This window comes from Paramormyrops kingsleyae, chromosome 9, assembly GCF_048594095.1.
Source record: "Paramormyrops kingsleyae isolate MSU_618 chromosome 9, PKINGS_0.4, whole genome shotgun sequence".
Lineage (NCBI taxonomy): Eukaryota > Metazoa > Chordata > Actinopteri > Osteoglossiformes > Mormyridae > Paramormyrops > Paramormyrops kingsleyae.
In genome coordinates, this window is record NC_132805.1 from 2,635,440 (window position 1) to 2,661,865 (window position 26,426).

Sequence of the window (26,426 nt, forward strand, 5' to 3'; positions counted from 1 at the left end):
TCCACACACAGGACCTGAGTTGTTTGTCTCCTTTCCATTCAAATTGTTTTGTACCCATGAACTTCTAGAATCCTGATTACTCGTATATACAGTACCAGCCACCAGACTGGCACACCAAGCCGTCTACAATGGAGTGTGACGGTGACTCATCACCTGGCCACCTGACCAAACCACAGTAGAAATGGTTTTGGAGACGTTTCCAGAGAGCAAAGAAAAAGCAGCCAATAAATGCTCAGCATATAGACAGCAGGGTCAGCCAATCCCTGGAGCGATTGGGGTTAAGGGTCTTTCTCAAAGGCCCCATAGTGGGATCATTCTGCCGACTCAGGGATTTAAACCGGTAACCTTCTGAGTCCCAACCTACAGAGCTAACCCCCTCCCCCCGCAATTATATTTTTTTGTTGGTCAGTTTATAATTCCATATACGTTATTTTATTATTCTAAAATGTAGTACATATGAACTTCATAGGTAGGTGTGTCCAAACTTTGACTGGTACTATATGTTGCTGAAAAATGTGCATTATCCTGATAAACTGTCAGCACAGACATGGTGAGATGATTTAAGGTGTGGATTTGAGTAAGTCTGTCCCTATATACATACACACACACACATTTTTAATTCACCAGCATACCAATATAGTAGAGTATTAGTTCCTCTTAAATGTGTAAGATGTCAGTAAGAATAATAATGACTATTTCTCTTATATACTTGGTTAGGCTTAGGGAGTTTGATTCACCCCTTGCCAATATTATATGGAAAATGTAAACAGGTTGAAAGAGTACCTTTCGGGTCCATAAATGGTTTCCTGGAGCACAAACATGGCCTAGCAGTGCTCCTTGTGACACATTAAGCATGGACTGTCTGTAAAGGTGCTATCAGTTTGCGATTCCTTACTATGCATTGTAGAGGTTCACCACAGAGCAATATTCCTTTGCTCTTAGCCTCAAGTTGCTGAGTACTCTTGCTGTACTACATTATATATGTTTCACTGTTGTCGTTAATTCACACTTAATCACCAACATCCATCAGTTTCAGTTTTGAGGCAATATGGACTTTATAAAGGGAAGCACAAGATGCCCATTATAGATTATCAAAACGGACTCACCAAGACATTAAGGTCAATTAGGGGACACCAATACAGCTGAGTGGCACCTTGGACGGTGTATATGACAGAACAGCAATACCTGCAGAAGCGCTGAGATGCCCGCAAATAATTCACTCTCAAAATATCTTCTAATCTATCGCAGTTCCAGGACGAAGTCATGTTGCCCGCACTGAGCAAAAGCTAATGGCTGGTGAGCAGTAGGTGGCGCCATTACACCCAAAATTGAAGCTTTGAATAGAATAGAATAGCAAACTTTATTGTCATTCAGAACATACACCGGTTAGTGCACATCAGAACGAAATTACGTTGCATTGACTCACCATCGGCCCAGCAACAAGCAACAACCTTAACAGTCGTACAACTACGAAACGAGTTATTTGTTCGGCGGTTACCTTTCCATGATATTTATGTTGTGACATCCATGATAAATAATACTAGCTGCGATTTAAATAAAACTGATTCTTAGCATTTTAACATGTACTCTTAAAACGCTTGAGTTCACACATATTTAAATCGAACCTACAAACTGACATTATCTCACCGCATTCATCGTCCGTTTGGCCGTACTCATTTTTAAACGTTAAAACTTAGATGTACGCACGGAAAGCACATAGAAGGTACATGTCTTGTTTCTCTCAGCAGGCCGTGTCTTGTTTTTAATTTTTTTCAGAAGATTTTCGTCACATGGAATCTGTCACACTTCATTTGTTTTTTCCTCAAAATGTAATGGATAACATTTAAGAGAGAGAACAATGAGTGTATATAACAATACAGCGCATTTGGTCTTTATCTCCGTTTTAATAAATCAAAGCAAATTCCTGAAAGGACAAGAACTGAACCAGCAACGTTTCCCAATGTGTGCATGTGTACTCGATCTGTTACAGGTGAGGAAGGACAAGAACAGCAGCGGCAACAACGAGTCAACATCAACATCAACGCAGTATTTATGAATAACTCTACAATGACTTTATAGCTTTCTGTCTAACCAGGTAAGGGTTCACTTGATAGCTGGTTTCAAAGCCATCTGTTCTTCAGAGGGCAAATTATTTCATTTAGTCCATGCCAGGCACCAAAAGCAAGATATACATCTTATTTGAAGGCAGTGTTAATACTATTGTATCTTCAAAGTGATTTGCTCAAAATAAAGTAGCAACTAGCTTCCAAAAATTTAACATACATGTTTCAAGGGAGCCGCAGCACTGGTGTTGAACCACGTAAAGGAAACATCGTCATTATGTTTATAGGTTAAGGGCGGAGGGTTTGCAGTTTGTAGGACTTAGCGGTACTGCTGCTGTTTCACTGGCATGTTCCATTCATACAGATCTGCAATGGAAAGGTTTACAACATGTCCAATTTATCAGTTACATCGTAATAAAATATTCTCCTTTCATAATCCAGCACTTTTTTAGACATGCACATCATTGGTATGATAATTGAAATATTAACTGGATATATGCTAATTAATTATGATAATTTTGAATAGTAAATTATATAGCCTATACGTGTGTGTGTGCGCGCGAGCGAGTTTATCTATCCTTATGGGGACATAATGTCCCCATAACGTGATAAATATCTATTTTATAAAAATCGGTGACTGCTATGAAAAAACTAAAACTGCAAAAACTCTTGTATTTTGTTAGGTTAATTATGGTTATGGTTAGGGCAGGGTATAGGGGTTAAGGTTGTCATAGTTAGCGTTAGCATTTTTCCCATTGAAATGAATGAGTGGTCCCCATAAGGATATGTATACCCTACATGTGCGCGTGTGTGTGTGTGTGTGTGTGTGTATGTATATATATAGACTCAGAGGGGAATGATGTGTTCCAGCAAAGCATCACCTTCCTTACCTGGCATCCCTTGGTTCCTCTTGCCCATCAATCCCACAAAGGAATTGAGTTTCTGCCCTGGAAAAACAAATGTACAAGCCTGAGAGGGTCTATTTGACCACAAACCATTTACCTGCCTCAGAATGATGACCTTCACCATACTGTAACTGCTGTGCTCCTGTTCCAGTTACCACTCAGCTGCAAAACCCAAAAGATTTAGTTTGAGTTTATCGTGAAGGTCGGGTTCTGGCCTCGCTCACCTACCTGAGAGCCGCTCACCTACCTGCAAGTGTTGTGTTCACCTCAGTCCGGTGGGTGCAGGTGGTTTGATGTGTGGCATGTTTAACAAACTTTTGCTGTGTTCTACCTGACACTTTCTCAGTTCCAAAAACACCTCAAATCACACAACTTCAGCTTTTACTTTGTCAGTTATCACTGTTCTGATTTTTATTTAAATATCAGAATTGCATACAGTTTGCTTTTGATTATATATGTTTGCAGGTGCCTCTGTTGTCCATATTATGTTATCTTTAAAGTATATTCCTTTGAAAAAAAATAATTGTGAAAGCAAATTGTTCATATTATTGTGCAGCTTAGTGCAACGTAGATTTCTGCAGATGTTCTGAAAAAGCCCAATCTGTAAGTGGAATTGGATCGGGGAGTATCCATAGAATAACCTTGTTTTTATTGTTCACCGTCCCCTAAAGTTTATCTAGAGATTGTACTAGATTCAAAGCGTCACAGATTTGCATATCTCCGGTTCCTGTGCCTCAGAGCAGACACTCTGACAGAGACCCTCCTGCAGAGATGTAACACATTCAGAAGTTTACCCACAATGTTAGCATTACAGCTATGCCTACATTTCAATACACATTAGGTTGCAACAAGTGCCTAATAAAAGAGCCTGTTTATAATTCAAATATTAAACTGTTAGTTATATTGTTCATTTATTAACACATACAGTGCATATTCATGACAACTGCTCCTGTTATAAAATTAAGGACTGAATTATTATTTTATTTTACAAGGCTATTGGCTATGAACTAATTGGAATTATGTTTAAAAAGTAAAGTATTAAATATTCCAGATCTGACAGTGTTAAATATCGGATGAATCAACTGGTGCTTATTCCGTATGACATGGGCCACAGACCATAGACCATTAGCACATTACGCTAGCAAAGCCATACAGTGATGTACACACTTCACATGTCGTAAGTCCTACAGCAGTCCAACTTACATCGTCTCTGTAGAACGCTGCATTTGTTGGTGTGTGTAAATTTTTAATGGAGAATGTTGTTTGTCCCGCTATATTACATCTACCCCTGACATATTGGTGACTGCGGTTCCTTTTATAAGCTTCACTGGCACAGTGCTATTGTTCTTGCAGCTGGAAACACCAGTTAACTGCAGTGTCGTCGCCCCCCCCCCCCAGTTCGTTACCAGCTCCTTGGCAATGTTCCAAAAGTCCCAAAGAGAGAAGACAGTGATGCTGTCTTCCGATTTCCCTAATTATACATTCAGTAAGATCCAGTTCTCTACCAGCACAGTGCGCATGCCAGTGTATAAATAGCATATACATTCAGCACTGTGGGTTTGAATCCTCTGTGTGGATTCTGTATGTTCTTGTTTTGCAGGTAATTCCATTGTGTAATCTGGTTTCCTGTCACTGTCCAAAGGAATGCAGCATCCTGTCCAGGGTGTACCCCTGCCTCGTGCCCTGTACTAATTAAGTTACACTGGGAATGAAAACCAAGCCACGCGGGACTGCTAAGACTTACACCGCCTCGGATTTCTTTGCGCACGGGAAAGACGCAGACAAAAGGTAGATGGATAATCAGTAATAAAAAAAAACTTTGAATCCTTACTGGAAGATCGTCTCCCCATTAGACCAAAGAACTGTTGAGGTCGAGGTTTTCTTGCTGCTCTTCTCAGTATAGTATTCAGTGCCTCAGACGTTAGCCTTGAATCCTGTCAGATACATTTATGTTACTGACATAATATTTGATACCTTTTCGCTGTCTGAACTAAACACAAACCGTCAATAAAATACCCCCAACGAAGTGGAATTTAATAATAATAATAATTATTATTATTATTATATTCAATAGTCCTTTATTACTTCGTTGTGATTCATAGCCTCTCCTGTGAGGTAAAAAGGGAGTAAACCGAGGAGAGTTAACGCAGTGCTGCAATACCAACCATTCATCTTAATAGCCTGTTTTTGCACCGCAGGCAGATATACTATTCACTCACTCACACCCTAAATCCCCAACATTGCATCTAAGAGGCTCCCCGTATATAAGGCTAATTCTTAACTTAAGTGACAAGCAAACGGAGAAGTCAGCGAAACATCGACAAAGTAAAAATCGCATTTCTTATATATGATAACCTTTTTGTACGTTCACAAATTTACAATCCTGTCAAGCAATCAGACAAACGTTCGCCAGATTTCAGAGCTGACAGATATGTCAGCAATAGGCTGTATGTCAGACGACAGACAGATGACTCACGGCGATGTGTACGGAACAGACAGAAAAAGTTAGACTTTTTCTCAAGTTAAATTCTGGTTAGATTAATACGATGAAACAAATTATAATATCTATATATGGATAAATATTTTTTTTGTCTCGCATTACTGACATACGAGTAATTTATGAGCCGTAAACCCTTTTTTCCAAGAATAACTGTCGTATAGTCTTTATCGATAGCTGCTTTTAATTTGGCTGGAACAATTTTAAAGCAGACTTAATACTTGATTTTATTACAATCCCCCATCAGTCATTTCTGCAGTACGAGACAAGGATGACAAATGAAAATAGTTTATTTCTTTTGTTATTCTTGGGTGAAATAGAGAACAACAGACGTAAAGAGAAAGTCGTGGCGAGAATCGAAAGTCTCTAAACGTGACTGTGGTGATGAAATACAAGACGTACAGTAACCAGCCATGAAACACATACCTGTATTTGGTCCCTGTCGATAAGGTCATTTTCATAGTCGCTGGGATCATATTCTTCGCAAAAAACTTCCGTCATAATAAGAAAGAGTAGGACAGCTGACAGCAGTTTCATTTTGCACGCTTAGGTCTGTACAGATCTTCAATCTAAAACACTATGTTTTTCCAGGTTACACGCCCGGGCAATGTGTGAAACTTCGCTAGTTTTATGCTGTACAATGATCACATAAATATGTGCAGGCTATTCTGACGAGGGGCTTTTGAGATGTTGCGAACAGGTGATATTTCGAGGAAAAATGTTATGGCTTCTTGAGAATTGCAAGGTTACACTCAGAAGAAAAATATCCATTCCATAACCTTACAAAATATTTGCATAGGTAACATCAAATCTGGCCAGGATCAGCGAGTCAAACAGCGCTCCCAGCAGCTCCCGTCGAGTCGACGTGGGCGCACCACCGTGTCCCACTTATATAGTATTGGGAGGTGTCGAGCATTTCAATTTTCTTTTTCAAATGGTTGTTTTTCGGGGGTCGTATGGAGATATCGTATGACGCATTTCCATCCCTTAATTGTCACGATCAATACTCAATGAAACAGCTCACAAAAAATATTGAATTTTACAAACAGGGACACTACGTGACCGGTTTTCTTCTGACATTTCCAATGCATTAACATTAGAGAAGGAAGCTCTATAATCCTACATTATCCATAACATCCAGAAACAGTACTAATATGTGAGTTACACATATATGTGAGATACATAAGTAGTAATTACATATAACATATATATTGAATCTCTGGAGTTGCTGCAAAACTCTAATGGCTTAATAGATATTTGGGATTGACACAGATTTGGGCATTTAAAATTTTAAAGTGATTCAGTTTCAGGTCAAACTCTGCTTTCATTCATTCATTCATTCATTCATCATACCAGTTTGTCTTGTGCATGGTCAGAGGGTCTGGAGTCTATCCTGGAAACAAGGCGATGAATGACCCAGGATGGGGCACCAACCCATCGCTGGGTACACACACCTCACAGACACATTCACACCTCACAGACACATTCATACCTCACAGACACATTCACACCTCACAGACACATTCACACCTACAGGCAGTCCGGCAACTCCAGTTCACCTTAGCATGTTTTAGGACTGGGAGAGGAAGCCAGAGTGCCTGATGGAATCCCTTGGATGACATGGGGAGAAGAAGCAAACTCCACACACAGGGAGTCAGAGTGGACACCGTTTCGATCCCATCCTTACAATTTTGTAATAAATGTTATGAAGTTTTGTTGTACCATAATCTTCCCACACAGTTGCCATTAGCTACAGTCTTACAAGTTTGAGAATTTAATTGGATTGCAATCAGGTGAGGTAACATTTTCAATCATTATTTTAATAAAATGCTGAAGTTTCTTGGACTGCACATTCTGATTCCCAGTATAGCTTGTCTAGACAGGGTGACAAATTAAGCTGAGATTCCAGCACATACTCAGGCAGGAGAAATGCAGCTTCAGAAACCACTGCTGTACTGCAACTGACAGAAAATGCCACAGACTGTAGGCGTCAATGTGCCTGATTTCTATACTGCTGTCTCACATGTGCAGGACAAAAAAACCACCAGTGTCCCTGCAGTTATTTAAGTGCCAGATTTGCAACAGACACTTATCTAAATTAAAGGTTAATGCAGCTGAAATAAAAAGATGTGGACATTATGTACTTGACTTATCGCTGCACATCCCTGCAAGCAACGTCTGCTGAATTATCAGAAAATGAAACGCTCATTGTATGCCACAGACACCTCCCACAGCAGGCCGCCCCTTCAAAATAGGCAGACTGGTAGAGAGGAGGCTGCAGGCAGGCCTGCCACCACAGGGATAATCATGATTTTGAGAACTGTCAGTGGCTACCATAGTTTACATCAGTCAGCAATACCCCAAATACTTCACAAAAGCAACTGAAATAGTAGGCAATGGAAAAGGAGTGTATTGCGATGCACAGGAATAAAAAAAATTTGAAGGCCTTGGTAGATGCGAATCATTCTGCTAAATGTTTTGGCTAAGTTAATGTAATCGCATCTGCTTCCGTTGTGGTCCATTTACACCAACATTTAAGCTTGTATTCGAAATATCGGGTGCAGCTTTTGGCAGAAGCGTAACTTCACACATAGTGGCAGAAGCGCAGTTCCTGTCAGGGGGGGTGGAGACAGAGCAGACGGGAGACTTGAGCTAATCAAGACCGGAGGAAAACTAAAATACAGGGACTCTGTGCAGGAAAATCACATACAGCTGCCAAAGTAAACGGACAGCCAGAGCTCAGTGTGAAGAACACCAGAAAATCTGATTGTAATTCCTGTCATTTTTGCTGATAATGACCTATTTTATATTTAAAAGACATTTACCATCATCACCCCTAGGTCGATGCTTGGCCACATGGTTCTAATCATCTATGAACTTGAATGTCTCAACAGAAATCGAGGCTCATCAGACCAGGCAACATTTTTCCAGTCTTCAACTGTCCAATTTTGGTGAGCTCGTGCAAATTGTAGCCTCTTTTTCCTATTTGTAGTGGAGATGAGTGGTACCCGGTGGGGTCTTCTGCTGTTGTAGCCCATCCGCCTCAAGGTTGTGCGTGTTGTAGCTTCACAAATGCTTTGCTGCATACCTTGGTTGTAACGAGCGGTTATTTCAGTCAAAGTTGCTCTTCTATCAGCTTGAATCAGTCGGCCCATTCTCCTCTGACCTCTAGCATCAACAAGGCATTTTCGCCCACAGGACTGCCGCATACTGGATGTTTTTCCCTTTGCACACCATTCTTTGTAAACCCTAGAAATGGTTGTGCGTGAAAATCCCAGTAATTGAGCAGATTGTGAAATACTCAGACCGGCCCATCTGGCACCAACAACCATGCCACGCTCAAAATTGCTTAAATCACCTTTCTTTCCCATTCTGACATTCAGTTTGGAGTTCATGAGATTGTCTTGACCAGGACCACACTCCTAAATGCATTGAAGCAACTGCCATGTGATTGGTTGATTAGATAATTGCATTAATGAGAAATTGAACAGGTGTTCCTAATAATCCTTTAGGTGAGTGTATATCTGAAATATGAGTGGGCAATCTCATCGGCAAAGGGGCAGGTTTTTGGGGTCGGCTGTTCAAACCCAGGTGTGAGGACTCTTTGGCCAATCAGTCCTCTAATTAGTAATCTAATTAGGGAGTGGCAGAGAAAACCAGCATATCCTAAGGCCCTTTCTGGGTAAGACTGCCCACTCTTGATCTAAAAGGATAATTCACGTGCAAATTTAAGCATTTACCTGCGACGTAGTACCATCGCCTGCTACGTTTTGGCAGCGCTGAGCCGCCGTAGGAAAACGTGGTGAAAGATTTTTTTTGTGCAGTTAAGAAAGTGATGAGAAGTAAAACCGAAAGAGGAAGCTTTAATTATTATTTTAAATACACCCGTTTGCATGTACAGCATCTTGTTTGGGTTCCGACATTAAGCTAGGTTCGCCACCCATAAGGAGGAACTTTTCCTGATTATTTTGTAGATAAAATCTACATATCTAATTGATAATAGCATCCGAAATCGAATCCGCTAATGCTCCATTAGACATGGCTCGGCTTTATCCAGCGCCCTTGATGCTTTTATTCATCGCCAGACTCGCGTCGCTTCAGGCCAGTTCAGCGGCAGCCAGAGTGAAGCTTCATCTAATGCATTATGCGGATGGTGAAGCGAGGGAATTTACTAACACGTTCAAAACTACAGATCAGAGCATTAATTTGCGTTCCAGTGGACATTATGGCAAGGACGGAAAACTGGGGTTTGACCCAGGCGATGCGGCCCCGGCTTTTCAGATAAAAACCCTCGCTGGGGAGTTTGTGTATCCACCTGCAGCGGGATTGAAGTTTTCGTTAATCATTCATGCGTACACTAACAAATCGGCTTTCCTCGAGTGTTTATGGACGTCGGAGTCCTCTCTGACGGACCTGGTTGAAGGTTTCCCTAATAACTCTCAAGCGCTCTTTGTGTCTTATGATGACACGGCGGCAGCAGATGCACTGTGGATGAGGGAGCAGATTCAACGGGTGGCAACTGCACAGAGGTAACTAGTAAATGGTCATGAATACGAATATGACACATACAGCTGTGACGGCCAGCATTATAAATACGAATATATTTGTACTCTGTAGTGATCAACAACACATGAAAAGACATACTTAAGACTGCTTTTGTTCATTGCAAATCATAGGCGGAACGACATATTGGCCAGGGTACATTTCTCTCCTCTGCCTGTCCATGAGCTGGGAAACTGGATTCCCAGTGTGCTGTACTCTTGGAGTTACTCTGGACTTCCCCAAGTCGTTTTCACCTCTCCAGGTACAATTCTATGTTGTCACTTTTGTAATAAAGTCTTTTTTAAAGGTCCAAACTTTTTAAATTTAGGTTAAGATCCACTCCATGCTGTAAGTAGTGAAACGTTTTGAATCTAACAAACATTGTTTATGGCCGTAACAGCTTTAGGGTTAAGCTGTGAAAACTTTTGTGTGAAATGTGTGAAAAGCAGCTAAATGCTAGTGTTTTGATGAGTAATCTGTGCTGATTTACACAAGTGTTTTTGTTTTTTTTTGCTTAAAAAAAAGCCCATTGCTGAGTGTCAATGCCAGTGTCTTTTCCTGTGATGTTGTTTACCTGCAGTATTTATGTCACGATTGTCATGCATTAATATTCATAAATCCTTCCGAAGCATAAACAGTTTTATAAACAGCCATTCTGTGTCAATGGGCTCTTTACAAATGTCACACAATGTAACTAAATTCGTGTCACTATACCCATATATATATGGCCGAAAAACATAGAACGGCACTTCTAAAATGCAGTGTATCTTATAATCTGGAGCACAGTAAAGGGGGAGAAAATTAGGTTCCTTCCAAGCTCAGGGGCCCTAAGAGATTCGTAACATACAGACACTCCCCAAGTTACAATGGTCCGTGTTACGATATTTAAATTTTACAGTGGGTAAATGTTTTTCAATTTTAGTACATTATTCAATATATTACTTGAGATATTGAACACTTTATTATAAATTAGGCTTTCTGTTAATGATTATGCCCAATTGTAGGCTAATGTAAATATACTAAGGTGTTATAGGCCAGCCGATGATATTTAAGTTAGGTGTGCTGTATTGAAATGAGTTTTCCCCATTATCATATTTTCACTTTACAATTGGTTTATCGGAACGCATCCCTATCGTAACCCGGGCAGATGCTGTAATTGGGTTTGCTTGAGTTTGGAGCCCAATATTCTATGTTTTCAAGGGGCCCAAAATCTCTGCTGACTCCCCTGTTTCTGATGTCAGTGACTGATCCGAAATAACTGATCACACACTGGTTCGGTGTATGATTTGTTTTTAAAGTTTTTTTTAAAATTGCCTCATTTTCGGAGCCACAGAATCTTAGCAGTCATAAAGGAAATATAAACCAATATTTCTCAATTTTTTTTAAATTTATTGCAGCTGGATGAATGGCTAAACAAATTTTAGGTCAAAACCTCAAAATCAGTGGTACAATGTTTTATTTAACTCTGCTTTGGTTATAATACTCCATTAACAATGGCTGCAAAAAGAAATGTTTGGGAAGAAAAGTAGCATTAAAAGCTCAGGTGGGTGTTTTTTAGTTCTGATATTACTCATATTCTGCTTATATGTGCGATGTTTTGGTGTTATGCAGAATGGGACATGCCTTTGGTTGCCAAAAGGTTGGATGCGAGATATGATTGGCTGATGGGACGCTGGGGTCAGAAGTCCTTTAACCTGGTTGGTGCAGGAGATGGGTGCAAACCCTCACCTGCTGTCGCAGGTGCCGTCGCATGGCTGTCTGAGGGAAACTGCTCGTTTTTTACAAAGGTGAGGTGGAAACATGCGATTCAGCAAATGATTAATTGGCTTGAAATGTTTTAGTTTAGTTTTTTCAGCTACATTTTTTGGATCTGTATATTCATCACCTAGTATCATTAAATCCACCAAATTAGGAATAAATTATGGCAAACAAAGCAAGCTACAGCAGTAGCTGAACAACAAGTTGTCTGAATTTGGAAGCCCGTCCATTTTCCATAATTGCTTAACAACAGAAGCGTTCTGTTGATCCTGGAGTTTATTCCAGGAAGCACAGGGCCAGTAATCGCTATGGGCAATTTGGAGAACGTGCAATCCCCACCGAGCCAGTGGTGGCGTTAAAGCTGCTAGCCTTGGCAGCGTAAGGTCAGAGAGCCGGTGCACGTTCGAAAGATAAAGTTAAATGAAGTAAGGTGAACTGAAATGCACGTAACAGAAAGAAAAGCGGCATTCAGGAAATGGCACAGGAACCGTTGGTTTTAGGTTCAGGAGAAATGAGAACTGCGGGCATGATTAACAGTTATATCAAAAATGTATCTGATTGTTCAGTGGTGGTTAGGGAAAATCCATTTGCTCAGTTCAAGTGAAGCTCTGATGAGATGGGCACAGCTCCAGTACAGGGTATGGGGGGGGTTGTCTGTTTTCATCTTATTCCATTTAACATCATGAGTAACTTCCCCTAGAATTTATTGTGAACATTGTTTCATATCCTTCATTGTGGATGTCATGTTGAAGATGTGCATTATTCCTTAAGATACAATTCCAGTTTGCACATTAACCTGCACACAAATCAAATGGGATGTACAGTACATTACTCTTATTAAGTTATTTTGCAGGATGCTTGTTCTGACGCAACAAAACAAAGCAGTCAGTGGAACATCACAGACTGCTATGCAAGGAAGACCCTTTAATGGGTTCAGCCTCAGACATTGATGTAACTTTCTTTGTGAATGAACCATATTAAACAGTCATACATTGTTCGGTTGCCCCGTCCTGTATCTCCAGGTGAGGAACATGGCTTCATCAGAAGCCAGTGGCATTCTGGTGTACGCTGGCATGGGACACCCGATTCAGGACATGAACTGTGAGGGGAGCGAGTGCTTCACACTGCTCACCATACCAGCGTCGATGGTGCATGCGCAGCCGGCCGTGGACCTTGCTATTCAGTAAGTCATTCGCTCCCCAGTAGGTCCTCAGGCAGTCTGAGCATCAGTGCTGATTCTGTTATTGGTGTCATGTGACTTGCAAACACTAGTACGTAGGAAGATTGACATTGGGTGATGCATGGAATGGTCATATCGCTAGAATGGACAGTGATGGCCCAATGGTTCGAGAAGCACACATTTGATTGAAAGGTTGCTGGTTTGATTCCCCAACAAGCAAAGTACCACTGTGGAAACCTAAGTTACTGGTCTCAAGTACTGGTCCCCAGGCGCTGAATTAGCTGCCGCTTGCTATGTCATAATGTCACATGTGGGTTAAATGCAGAGGATGCAATTCATTGTGCACTGTGGCGTGTCAACAATGACAATTAATCACTTTAACAAGAACAAAAAAGTCAAAACCCAAAATCCTGTTTCCCTGGTAGCCTGGCTGTGTATGCTGTGGCTAATTTAATTTGTTGTTAAATAAATTCTTTTTGGTTTGCAGTGGACAAACGTTGAATATTCTTTTCTTAAGTATTCCTTAAGAAGAGGACATAATGACTTAGGAATAAATATCGATCAGTTTTATTTTGGTGAAAACTTTTTTTTTTCAAAGACAAAAACTCCAGCTTTGGGAATGTGTGTCACGTCCTCTTTGCCATGGAAGGGTCTCATTATTTAAAGCACTTGCTGATTTTTATTGTCTTTTAATAGAAGCAGAGTAAAATCCTTATTAATCAGGCCGGAACAAAAGCCAGCATAATCGCTTGGTCTGGCAACGGCCTGCGAAACGGTGCATTAATCTCCAGTATTCTTCCACCATAGCGAACACTCCAGTCTCAAATCTGCATTTTTAATTTCTTTTTATGCTCCTGATTAGACAGCTTCAAACCAGAGTCACAATGATTTTTATAATTAATGTCATCTTTATTTGTATGGCCTCAAAGGGCTGCTGGTCGCTGTGGTTTTGCTGCATGTAGACGTCAGTATGAGCCGGATCCGTTTGTATTGTAGGTCATATTATTGGTACAATGCGAAAAATAATATTTCACCATTTCATTTGGTGAGCGCTTGGCAGTATTACTTTTGTAAATATATGTCTTCAGCTAATTTTTGCGAGGTGAACCTTTTCCTGTTGAAAAATTGCCTGATTAGCACCAGTCTATATTATAATTTTGCTTCTTCTAAAAGCAAAATATAGTTGGTGTGACATGATTAAAATCCTGCTGTAAAATGTTAACTAGCTTATAACGTCTCTCACCCTACACATATTCAGACTGTATATTTTTATGCGTTACAGCTGAAGTTTAATTTTGAAGTCAGGAAGTGAGAGGCAGAGCCTGCCAAAGCCAGACAGTAACAGATATTGACTGCCATTTAATATATTTCTCATCAAATCGCGTTTGCACTGCCCATCCAAAAATCCAAGACGACTTAAAGTTGATGTTTTCGGAGCTGCCAGTTGGAACTGATGTCCAACAAATCTAGGTACATCACGTCTTTTCATACATGGTGTGATTCATCTGTTTGTCTGGCAAACGAACTGAGTTTCACTCAGGACACCATGAAAACTACTTTGTTCTCATCCAAGTGTAATGGCTGCAGTTGCTGCAGCAAATGACCATTAACTGAATGAACAGCTTTCTATCGCTTCGCTTTTTGTTTGTTTGTGTACTAAAATGAGCACCGTGTTCTCTGCCTGCCGTCCCTTTGATGGTCAATCTGACTGTGAGTCTTCTACAGGACAGGGAAGCCGGTGACGGTGTCCTTCCAGACCACAACTTTTCCTAACTTCTTCATGGGAATTGACCAGCAGGGAGCATTGGCAGAGATGGGCCTCCTTATCTACCCGTCGTTCCGGTTTTTCAACTGGCAAGCCCAGTGGTATGTGGAGCTCTAGGGTGGACAATTACAGTCTTTGTGCTGAGCAAAATGTCAGGTGGCAGGTTCTTAAATCTGTATCCTCGAATGTGCTGTTAAATTGACGTACCTTACAACGTTAAATCGTACGTTAACTTGATGATGCATTGAATGTTGGCGGAGTGATGTGTGTTGGCACCATGCGAGACGTGGGAGATGTTTGTAAGGCTGTTCTCCCGCAGGTTCGATTTCTCTGAGCGTTTACGAGAGCGGCTTGGAGTCCCGGTGCGTGACGTCACGGTGCTTGAGGACGTCGTGATGCAGGGGGACAGTGGAGCCGTCGCCACCGTTGATCTGCCATCAGGTGCTACACAGCTCATTACTTCATTTCTTAATTACTTGGCCCTGTTAGGCGGGTGTGTCCCAATAATGAGTTACTTCACAAATTGCTATTTTTCAGCACCGAGTCAATGTTGGTGCTGTCAAATTTAAAACACTTCCCCCATTTTTGTCTACCAGTTCAGAACACAGTGACTTACCAACTTCATACTCTTGGTCTTGACTCTGTGTGCTTTATGCCGTAACACATGTAAGGGGAATTGTAATTGTAGAACCATTATATCCTTGAATTAATAATTCACGTTATGCTGCATCCTGTTTTATAATGTATTTGTATGTTTAACCCTGGGGGGGAAATGTGCAGGTATGACGGATTTCAACATTTTGGAGCTTGAGGCCTCACTGTCCTGTCCGGGGAAGCGTGATGTGACCTGTCCTCCTTGGGACCACACGGTGCAGCTGTACGTGTGCTGCGACCACTTCAGCGCACTCTGCAACCAGGAGCTCGGCCGCTGGATCACCGCGTTCCACAGGTACGCCGGAGGAGCATCAGCCCACAGACGTGCAGCTAGATGCACAAACCATTTAGTGTGGCTTGAGTCTTTTTCGTTGTCAGGGTGAAGCAAGCTGCAAGTTAGAAGGAAAATCTGAATGTGGCTTCAGATAACTCTGAAAAACAGAAGACAAAATAGAGCTGAATCGTGTTACTGTATAAGGCATTATTGTTTCAGAGCTGGATGTAAAGCAACTGAGCAATTCTCTGCACAAGGAAAAGTCAAGGTGTTCTGTGTGAACACAGAAAACAAGGGATTTAGCAAAAGTATTCCATGAGGCAATGCATTGCAACAGTGAACCAAAAAATAATAATCTGTATTATGGAAGGCTGCATTGTTTCCCTTTTTATGATTTTAGGTTAACTAAATGAACACTGATAGTAACAGTCCTGCAATATCTGCTCAAACATAATTTTCACATAATTTTTGTCATGCTGTTGCCAGTCCAGTTCTGTAGTGAGAGAGAAGATGACAGAATAGCAGCACACAGCTTTGGGTTTTTCGATGATTTAGCAAGAAGTATTTTAAAACTTTAGCAAATAATCCAGTGTCCAGATTGGCTTACTGCATTTTTATTTAGGCAGTGTTGTTTTATTTAGGGGGAATGGATTATTTTCTGCATAATTCAGCAAAGAAAAATATGACATTTGTCACTTTAGTGTTGACCTTTATTGCAGTACTTGAATAAAAACACATGATTAAAAAATAAGCTGTAAAACTGACAGTGATGGTTGATAATGTTGCTGTTGTGCTGTAATCCTGTCATTCTCACAGAGGCACTGGCCACTGGTTGACGGACGTGTCCCCGTTAATTCCACTGCTGAACAGCGGAAGGTGCACGTTCACCATGAAGACGGTGCCGTGGGCCAAGCCGTGGGTGGCAGGTCTACGCCTGCGATTCAGTCACACCAACCACACCGGTGAGTCAGAGCGGCTCTGTGAAGCCCACAGACATTGTGCCGGAGGTCTAGGTGATGCCAGTGTGGCAGTATGGAGGTCATCCATCCATAAACGACCGAAGTCCGTCGTGCCAAAGCAGCCCACCCACACCGGTCCTGATAATTCGCTCCTGTTGTGATGGTTCCTCTCTGTACTGCTTTTCGAATTCACATTACTGTTTGTGAGATGATTGTTCTAGTTCTTTGTTGTTTACTGTAATTAAATAAGCGCTTGAAGGGGACATACGTGACTGTACTGGCGATATGTTCAGCCATGATTTGTGGTTAATGGTGCTGGGAAAGGCTAGTTTGAAAACAGGATTTTTCTAGAAATTTTTGTGCGCACGGTAGAGTACTGGAAAAAAGGGAGGGCACCTATTTGATAAAATATATAGGCATGTTTCTGGTCTGCACATTCCCTCCCCCCAGGACCTTTAATTATGATTTGCTTTGAGTTTGCAGATTAACATGTACGGCTGGGCAGTTAATCAAATTTTAATTTAAGTTGTGATTTTCACGGCAAACGATTGGCAAAACAAAATGACTGACATAAAACACAAAATGCATCTAATTTTGTTTCGTAATGATGCTCCTGTTTTGTCTTGTGTTGTGAATCCAGCGCATCCCTTTCCAGCCCCTTGTTGTTTCATGATTAAATTATTTAGAGAAATCCATTGTTAAATAGACTTACAAAATCAATGAGTAATCGTGTTAATCATGATCTCCATATAGACTAAAATTGAGATTATGATTTTTGCTATAAATTGAGCAGCCCTACTAACGTATAAATAATTTTGCCTCGCATGTAACCATTTGAACACAGTCACCTAGCAACACTTTCGTTTTGGTCATGTGTAGCTAGACCTTGTAGCATGACGGCTGCCCATCTGATTACCGGACTTGTGGGTCTTTTGAGGATGTTGCCCATGATTCAAGGTTGGAATTACGGAAGGAGTCTGCTTTGTCAGTTACCCAATTCTCTGGGGTTTGAGAGCCCTCATCACCTTATCGCCTCACCATCTGGCAAACAGTCACATTTCCCCTGATAATGTGACATTCATACCTTGGTTCCTTGGCCCTGAACCTGCTGTAACCTTATTGCGATCTAGCCTCCATGTACACATAGATCACCGGTAATGTCCCTTTAATGTGAATGAACATTGCTGCAGCTGATACAATCCACTGGCCAACACTGTATGAATATATGGTACAGGACTTGATTATTATACCATTCTATCCAATGAACTTGTTTTTGAATGTGACGACTTGCTGAGCAGTTCTTTCTGAGTTTTTATTATTTAGATCTAGTTTCCCTCCAAAAAAAGTTTTCTACATCCTTGCTTTTTTCCCGTCTGTTATGGAGCAAATGTGTGTTATAGAGGCTTACGTGTAAAGGTTATACTACCTTATGCTAAGTCTGCATCAAGGTCTTTGTGTGTTTTATGTGTTTTACACAGAATTCTAGATTACAAATACCCTTTTTGACCCTGGGACATACTCTGCATCACCTTGAAGTTACGTATTGTTATTCTGTTGTCATAGAGATTTGTTTTCATTGTTTTTGGCAACATTGCATTTAGTTCCATTGATTTCAGTGTTTCGTTCCGTCTTCCAGTCACTTTATACGGCTATCTTGCTGCTTCTGTGTGGAAGGTGATCCCTTGACCCATGGGTGGGTGAGCTTTGATCTGGAGCCATGCTGTGTTTTTGGTATTATCCACTGGGGTTTAGCTTGATTACTATCGATTGGCTCAGCTGATTGTCATTGACAGTTCTTGGCTGGTAGCAGACTTGGCTGAATGGACATGGACACCCTCGCAGATGCCCCCCATTTGTTGCCCATCCCCCATATCATTTACTATTTTGTTATCCTTTTAATATTGTTTCTGTCTTTAGACACATTTCACAGTTTTATGGAATAGGAAATGGCACCCAGTCGGACATTTTTGTGAATTACTTTTTTTGATCCCTTAATTCCACTCCATCATAATTATTGTTAATTTTAATGTTTACTGAATGTGGCTCGGAATTATCCACAAATAGGTAACTGCCGTTTGCGCAGAGCTTTAGAGAATCCCAAATAATATGTAATGCCCCCCCCCCCCCAGCTTCACCCCTCCAAAATATGTCTACGATAAATCCATGGTATAAAAGAAAAACAAACATTGATAAACTGTCACAGCCCCGGACCCAAGCGGCTTAGGAACAATCTGTCCCCATTACTCTGAGATTCTAGCACTTCACGCGGGATTGTTAGAGACAGACTCCAGTATCTTAAGTCATCTTTTAATAGGCCGGTAAACGCTTGCAGGATCAATGTGCAGAAATGCCAGAATTCCGTCTGAGTGGAGTGTGTTTAAGTGATGCTTTAAGGTTTATCAGATGACAGCTGAAGTGGTAATTGCGTACAAGTCACCATGATACAGGAGGGGTTTGGTTCAGGTTAGTAGCAGCATGTATCTGAGCAGCGTGATGTTTCTTCAGCCACTCATGTGGGATGGCTGCTTTCTGTCGCCTTTCATGTCAGCCGCGTCACACCGTTTCGTCGGGCTGCTCTGGGACTGTTTGTGATTTACTGTCCCAGAAATGAATTCATACAGCGCCTGGCCACCGGCCCCTTCTGAATTATTATGGTCTTTCCTCAAGGCCGTGCAGTCAAGATGCCCTTCTGCAAACATATCGGGTGAGCCAGGATTGTAAAGATGTCTGCTTACTGAATGTTTTGCACTTTCGCAATATCATTAGACGCCATCTACATTTAAGTTATAATTATAAAGATTTGAAAAACATGTAAGTCTAATAAAAACAGCGGCATGTTATTATAAGGACTCTGCATAATATTATCATAAGGACTCTTTGCATAATACTTTGTAATGAAATCCATTCAAACGGCATGGTTTTCATTTTTTACAGCTGGAATAATATTGTCTGAAGTCCTACATCTCCTAAATGTAAATGTATTTCTCCTTTGAGTTCAAAGCCAAGTTGAAGCATTTTCTAATAAGAATTGACCATGCTGTGCATGGTGAGGTTTCTCTATATATACCACCTTTAAGTGTCTCCCTAATTCTATTCAAATATTTGTATTGTCATTTATTTATTGATTGTTTTCCCCCAACCTAGTTCAGCTTAACGTGTTTCCTGACGACATTCTCTGTCTTACCAGGTTTGAGTGACGGTAAATAAACGCACAGTGTTTTGCACGTGACTCCCGTGGGGAATTCAGCAAAGGAGGGCTTATGCCAACCACACAGGCTAACGCACATTCTTTATCTGTCACAATCATCTGTCCATTTGCTTTGTTATTGATTGTTATTTTGATTTCATTGTCTAAACGACAGACTTCCTCAAAGCACTTCTGTTATGGGGACTTAGTTGTTTCTTCTAGTTTGAAAATATGCATATTTTCTTATTTTATTGGCCCTATTTCACTAGATTGATATAGCTTTGTCACACCTGAACATATGAGGACAAAGAGGATGTTTATTGTTTTCTTTTCATATTTTTACATATATATCCTTTCGTGAGTTTGCTGTACTAAATTGCCCATAATACTGTTTCATTCTCTAACAGGGAACCAGTCTGACCAGCTTTACCCATTCAGCCTAATGCCGCTGTATACCGGAGGAGTATTTGACAAGGAATACAACAAAAGATTTCAGCCAATCAATTTCACCGTACCGCTATCTACTAAAAAAGTAAGAGATGTGACTTGGAGGAAGTGTCTATGCAATACAAATCAGTTTGAAAGCCATTCAGTAGGCTGTGTAATGAGATAAGTAAATAAGAAATAATGGGAATCATTTCTGGGTTTTACTAATCGCAAACATTCTGGAACAATAAAGGTTATTATCCATCTTCAGCTAGCTTTTACCATAGGCATGATCACTCGATCATGATTGGACCAATACAGTCACATGACACGCTGTTGGCCAATAACTTGGTGTAATGTGTAATTTTTAGAAACAAACGTTTTTTCTGACGTTTAAGATGGACCAGCGGTAACCTCTTCTGATTGCTTTCATTCAGAACAGCGTCTATATTCACACAACAGGCACAGATCATGTTCTGTAAGGACATGCTGGATAGATGAGCTTTATGATGTAAAATCCCAAGGCCTTGAATCTATATGAGAAGCTTTTAAAGTCCATTTACGCAGTAGGCCGCTAATTACCCGGGTGTCAGGGTGGTGTCCTACTGAATCAAGGTGGAACACTGAAGTTCCTTCGAGCACCACCACCCACACTGATTCTGAATTCTAGGTGGAGGTCTACGCCGTGATCACTGGGCACGGGAGCGACGAGAACGGCTGCGGGGAGTTCTGCGTGACATCACATCATTTCCTGATCAATGGCGTCCACAAGAACTCCCGCGTATTTGACTCTGCAGGTACCGGTGCACGTGGGACGATGGACCCACTTTATTTAGCTTTTTGTTCCTTGGGATGACTTTGAACACAAATGAAAGTGCATTGCTGAGCTATGTGCCGCAGCTGGGGAACACTGCATGGTCACGTGATCAAGAAAATATCACGCAGTGAGACAGCTATTGAGATTTAACTGCCTTATTGAATGGACCATATTTGAGCAATCTGTTATGCACATTTACTGCATAATCTAGATGAAATGCTATCAAGCAGGTGCCAAAGACTGGTAGCATAAAATGGTTGCCATCTAAATACTGGCTACTGGTCTCTGTGGTTTAAAAGGGAACCCAGACACCTCCAGTCCTCCCTTCTCTATGGACCGGCTCTGTGGCTGCTGGTTCACTAGTGGCCAAAATTGTGTAAACACTTCCAGTTTTTATGGATTGCAGAACTTTATCCCAGTTACTCCAGTTACTTATTTAATCATCCAGTGTATGACATTTGTAGCCAGTCTTTGATTGTTTATAAACATTACCGTCAATATGTGTGTTTAATAATTTTTAAATCGTAATGCCAAAAATGCTAGGTGTGTCCTCAAATTTGGCCACTAGTGTAGATCAGTGGCCTGTTCCCTCAGACAGGGCACCCATAGTAACACCAGCCAGGGCGCTTATCCATCAGACGGCCCACACACAGATCACCCACCTACTCCTCCTACGCTCCAGGTGTTCCTGACTAACTTAATCACAAAAGTTGAAAGCTCTTTTTCACTGTGCTATGACTGGTGGACACTTGTAGTTTAAGAAATTCCATTTTTGATATCGGTTTAATCAAGACTGGCTTCGAATATCAGGCGAGTGACACGTGCTGTAATGGGTTTCTCAGATTGACCCGGTAATGTTGCCATTTTGACAATATTTAAAATTAAGCTTCTGACAGCTTGTCATGTGACAGAAAGTTGGAACATGGTTTAGTAAATAATAGTCACTTTTTTTTTTTTTTTTGCCAAAACACTTACTGCGTTATTGCTGTCTGGGGGGGGGGGGGGGTGCACGGTTTGTTCTTCAGTTGGCAGGCTGCTCATTTCATGATTTAGATGGAAATTACTGTCAGATTGGTTTTCATTTGTTCCACTAAGAGACGGCATATCAGCTGATCCATTGCTGTCTGCATTACTGTGGATTTTTGTTTTCGTAATTTTCCACGCTTATTCCTCCCCACTGGCCGATTCTCAGAGCTGTTTGAAAAGACGTCCCCTTTGTCAGTAATGACCTGTCATGGACAGTCAGGGGAGCTGCTAAATCAGGCTCTTAAAATCAGAACGCCCTTGTACAAATAAATGCATCAAAATTATCCATAAATTTATTTCCCAAGACTGCCTATTAAATAACAAATTGACCTTGCGATTGAGGGAAAGTACAAAAAGAAACCATAGGCCGTTAAAATGATGACCTTCCATCATTCTCTCATTTAAGATATCATTCTGAGTGCCGTATTGAAGCCAGCAGCGTGGTATAAATACGGAGTTTAACTTTAAAGCAGGCCTGAGCAAAATCTGAGCTTCATTGTCAAACGGAAACATTTTTTTAATTAATGATCCATGAAAGCTGCAATGTAGGAATTTTTTATTTTTTTTTTAAGTTTTGGAAGTATGGAAGTAGCAGTTGTTTGTAATCATTCGTGGGACTACAACATAAAACCAGTTCCTTTTATTGAGTTTTAATGATGGGGTGGGTCAGTAAAACGAGCCCCCCCATGCCCCCAGCCTGCCTGAAGGTGGTGTTCTCTCGCATACCGTTCTCTAGGCACGGCGCTGGGCTGTGCCATGAGGGCCGGCGAGGGCGCTGTGCCCAATGAGTATGGCACCTGGCTGTACGGCCGCGGCGGCTGGTGCGATGGCCTGCAGGTGGACCCTTGGAGGACAGACATCACGAAGCAGGTACCACCTCTCAGCCTGACTCTGCAGCCCAAGTCTGACGTCTGGCTGCATTGATTCTCTTCTGTCCTTCTGTACTACCGACTGTCTTAAAGACTTGTAATTTTTTCTTTGCTTCTTTCATTTTCTTGTAGCACTCGGGCTTCCTTTGGCAAAATGTTTTAAAATTACCTTTTTTCCCCCTCAATATTTCAAGATGCATATGGATGCATATTTTATCCACACCCATACATCTAAGTATTGGAAAGAGTTGGTTGCTCCCCACCAGCTCTCCATGGTGTCCCAGTTCAGACCAAGGAGTAATGTTACCAGTTGATACTACATTTCAGTTTTCCATGGACCGAAAAAGGGAAAATTCCAGAAATAATTTCCATCCTTCGTTTACCTATGGGCCAGGTGAGAAGCCACTGGCCAATCAGAATCAGTAATTATTAAACTAACTACCTGGGAGAACTGAAAACAAGGGTCTGAGGAAACATCTCTTATCCCCATGGATTCGGGGGATACGATTACTGCACTCCTGTAGACACCTTAAATATCAAACTTTAATTATCAAGTAGTTGAAATCATACTATTTTTCCTTTTTGAATATGTATATTTTTAAATGAAATTGCGGATAACACAATTTGCCGAGACGGATAGATGGGAGTGTTCTCTTTTCTTAAAAGCGTATCTTTCTAGGCTTACCATAATATAACATAAGATAATTGGGCCTTTTCTTGTTCAACTTCAGAAGTCCTATGTAGACCTTGATCTACACATGTATTATTAATGTTATATTGAGGTTTAAGATTTTTTTTTAATTTTTTTTTTTTGGGGGGGGGAGCATGACTTGCCCAGAAGTTTAAAGCATTAAGTTGGAAGATGTGTGACTGATAGCCCCAGTGGTCCTCGTGACGAAGGCAGAGGTGACGGCTCCCATCACAGGTGGTGACACTTTTGTTCTCAGGTGTCCGCGTGTCGCTCTTTGAACGTCGTTGCATAAGGCTTCACAGAGCGGCTCAGCTTCCCCGACGTCACCGCGTGGGCCTGAACTCTGTGTCATTGTGACAGAAGGCAGCCGTACCAATAACTCGTCATGCTGTCGTGTGGCTGTTGTGGTGAGCGGACTTGTGAGGTGGGAGGCTCACGCTCCGTTACTGGGGTGGCTGTTCCACAAGCGAATAGACCTCCGTCAGCTCGACAACCAAATTGACTTTGTGTTAATTACTGTACTTACCGGAACTGAATTTGGCTTTGTTAGTGCTTGTAGTGCTATCGCAATGATGTAGGTAAACAAGAGGAAAGCTCAAAGGAAGGGATGTACGGCTCTAATTAAGAGCCATCAGGACTGCGATGGTACGACACACTGTCTTCTAGACACCATCCACAGATGTTGCGTTCCAGGTGCCTCGCTGTGGGCGGGATCGTTCCGTCTTTAGCCACGGGTCTGCTTGCTGTGTAGGAATGTAAGATATACATGTTGCTACACAAATTATTATTTTAAAATCTATGTATTAATGGTAGATCCTACATGGATATGAGTAACTGAATCTTCTGATAGATGTAGACAAGACCAGCTTTATATTAGCCAGATGTGGAGGTTTCATCAAATAATAAGAAGCAGGCCAGGATCAGTGTGTGGAGCGCAACAAGATTTTGCTTACTTCCTTAAAATGGAGCTTGCAAAGCTGAAAGATAATATATAATTGGTGGAATAAATAAAAAAATCTCCTGTATTATATTCAGTATCATCTTACATTATTTACAGTGTCACTTTATTAGTAGTATTAATGCTAAATACATTTTATTTATATAAAACATGAAGAACCTCATTCTTCAAATTGGTCATATTCCACCTTAGCAACATTATTGTAGGCGGAACACAATTAAATGTTTTGGTTATCTCTGTGTTTTGTTCTACTGTAAGTAAATAAGATTTAGTATGTTTGAAGTTGGTAATGGAATGTCAGGCTTAATAAAAGTAAGTTTATAATTAATGCTGTTAGCTGGGGAAAAATATGCGGCCATATGGCTGCACCTTGAATGTTTGAATTGAATTAGTGCATTAGAGGAGGAGGGTCCATGAAGCATGAAGCCTCTTCTGCAAGTGAGGAGGCAGGGCTGAGTGAGTCATTCCCGAAGACGCACTGACTCCTGCACACAAGGTTGCCACCTTACCATACGCCTGGAGAAATGTACAGTCTCTGCTCTGTTGCATTGCGTCTTTTATGCGCCCCTGCACTCTCTAATGCGACCCCTTTGCCCTGAATTCATGAGGCATCTTTCTTAAAACTCCTTCGTCCCGTGGTGTTCCTCATAATTGTTTTTTGAGTGGTAGTTTACTCTTTTCCGATGCAGAATGGAGAAAAAATATTAAGTTCATGGTGTGATTGCACAAGTGCGCAACATATCAGGCTGTGTTTATTTCCCGTTTCTGCTTTTTAATTTAAGATATTTGACATGAGGAACGAAAATGGTTTCTGAGGTTATGAAAATAATTTGTCAGCACTGCTATCTAAACATCCTCCCCAGTCGGGTTTGATGGATTTAATGCTACTATTGTTTGTTCAGTCAGGCAAGTTCCTCTTTCGGAGACTATGTAGAAGAAGCTAGATCGCTTAGCCTGGTGCTTTGAGCACGTTTTAATGTTTTGTTTTTAATGTTATTAATGATATTTGTAGTTTTTTTTTATTTTTTTTTATTTCATTGTAATTTTGAATACCAGGTGAGTCACTTTTAGCTTTATAATAATGATGCAAATCAATCCCAACCCTTCAGTTGAACAGGGATTCTCTTTTGGTGCTACTGTACTAATATTTTACGTTTCCTCTTTTTCAGCTGAATTTGACTGGGCCCAATTCTCTCATCTACTTTGGTTTGTACCAGGATAAGGACCCTAACCCCACATCCAATCCGGGAAATATTATCATGTCCTCCTATCTTGTCTTTTACAAATAATGTTTCAGCAAATATAAAGCACGCTTTATTTTTCCTTTGAATGATTTTGATGAGAAGAGTAACAGTTGATTAAACAGACTTTAACCCGTGTTTGCTCTCTTCTGTCCTTTTCCTAGCACACACCTTTTACCGTAACTTGGAAAGGTACATAACTCCCTAAAAGAACTGCAGTGTGACACAAAATGTTTGCCAAAACATTGGTATATTCAAATACTAGTATTATCATATCAGAGCACCTTTCCCTCATGGTGCTTTTAGCTGTTTTTATAATTCAAGCACAATTTTCATTAGTGTACCTCCTGCCAGTGGCATTTCTCTGGGACCTTTCTGCAGTGACATCGCAGCCTGCTCAGTGACGGGTCTGTACCCAGCAGTGCATCGCTATAGTCCTTTATTTCTGAGTGAATCGGACACAATGAGTCCCACCCACGTGAGCCGGTCATCAAATTCACCCTCTGCCCTGATAGCGTTTTCATCCAGATAAAAATACCAGTTTAATCAGTTTCATTGTTTCTGAATTGTTTTGATTTTGACGTCACTTACAGCTCTCTGGCTTAGGGAAGTGA

General features: G+C 41.0%; 1 protein-coding gene and 2 long non-coding RNA genes across 4 annotated transcripts; 2 read left to right on the plus strand and 1 right to left on the minus strand.

Moving 5' to 3' along the window:
- Positions 1 to 1,341: 1,341 nt before the first annotated feature.
- Positions 1,342 to 6,360, minus strand: LOC111839005 (uncharacterized). The gene is made up of 4 exons (XR_011992855.1): positions 5,892 to 6,360; positions 4,800 to 4,902; positions 2,954 to 3,010; positions 1,342 to 2,429 (listed from the first exon to the last, which is right to left on the minus strand). It is a non-coding gene; the product is annotated as an uncharacterized lncRNA (long non-coding RNA).
- On the plus strand, positions 1,610 to 8,479 carry LOC140592538 (uncharacterized). 2 transcript variants are annotated; one of them, XR_011992857.1, is made up of 5 exons: positions 1,610 to 1,723; positions 1,991 to 2,095; positions 4,322 to 4,454; positions 4,569 to 4,756; positions 8,360 to 8,479. It is a non-coding gene; the product is annotated as an uncharacterized lncRNA (long non-coding RNA). The 2 variants fall into 2 exon arrangements; XR_011992856.1 differs by lacking the exon at positions 8,360 to 8,479 and having other exon boundaries at positions 4,569 to 4,805.
- A 655-nt stretch (positions 8,480 to 9,134) lies between these two features.
- LOC111839003 (uncharacterized) lies at positions 9,135 to 25,949 on the plus strand. Its single transcript, XM_023802526.2, has 12 exons — positions 9,135 to 9,994; positions 10,142 to 10,269; positions 11,619 to 11,794; positions 12,788 to 12,948; positions 14,671 to 14,811; positions 15,030 to 15,151; positions 15,491 to 15,659; positions 16,455 to 16,600; positions 20,192 to 20,316; positions 20,881 to 21,007; positions 22,790 to 22,923; positions 25,741 to 25,949. Exons 1-12 carry the CDS (start codon positions 9,504 to 9,506, stop codon positions 25,858 to 25,860), a joined length of 2,040 nt encoding a protein of 679 aa, XP_023658294.1. The 5' UTR covers positions 9,135 to 9,503; the 3' UTR covers positions 25,861 to 25,949.
- Positions 25,950 to 26,426: the final 477 nt, after the last annotated feature.

Coding starts and splice junctions, on each gene's coding strand:
- LOC111839003 (XM_023802526.2), top strand. CDS start 9,504: ATGGCTCGGCTTTATCCAGCGCCCTTGATGCTTTTATTCATCGCCAGA. Junction 15,660..16,454: donor TGGATCACCGCGTTCCACAG/GTACGCCGGAGG, acceptor TCATTCTCACAG/AGGCACTGGCCACTGGTTGA. Junction 21,008..22,789: donor CCGCGTATTTGACTCTGCAG/GTACCGGTGCAC, acceptor ACCGTTCTCTAG/GCACGGCGCTGGGCTGTGCC.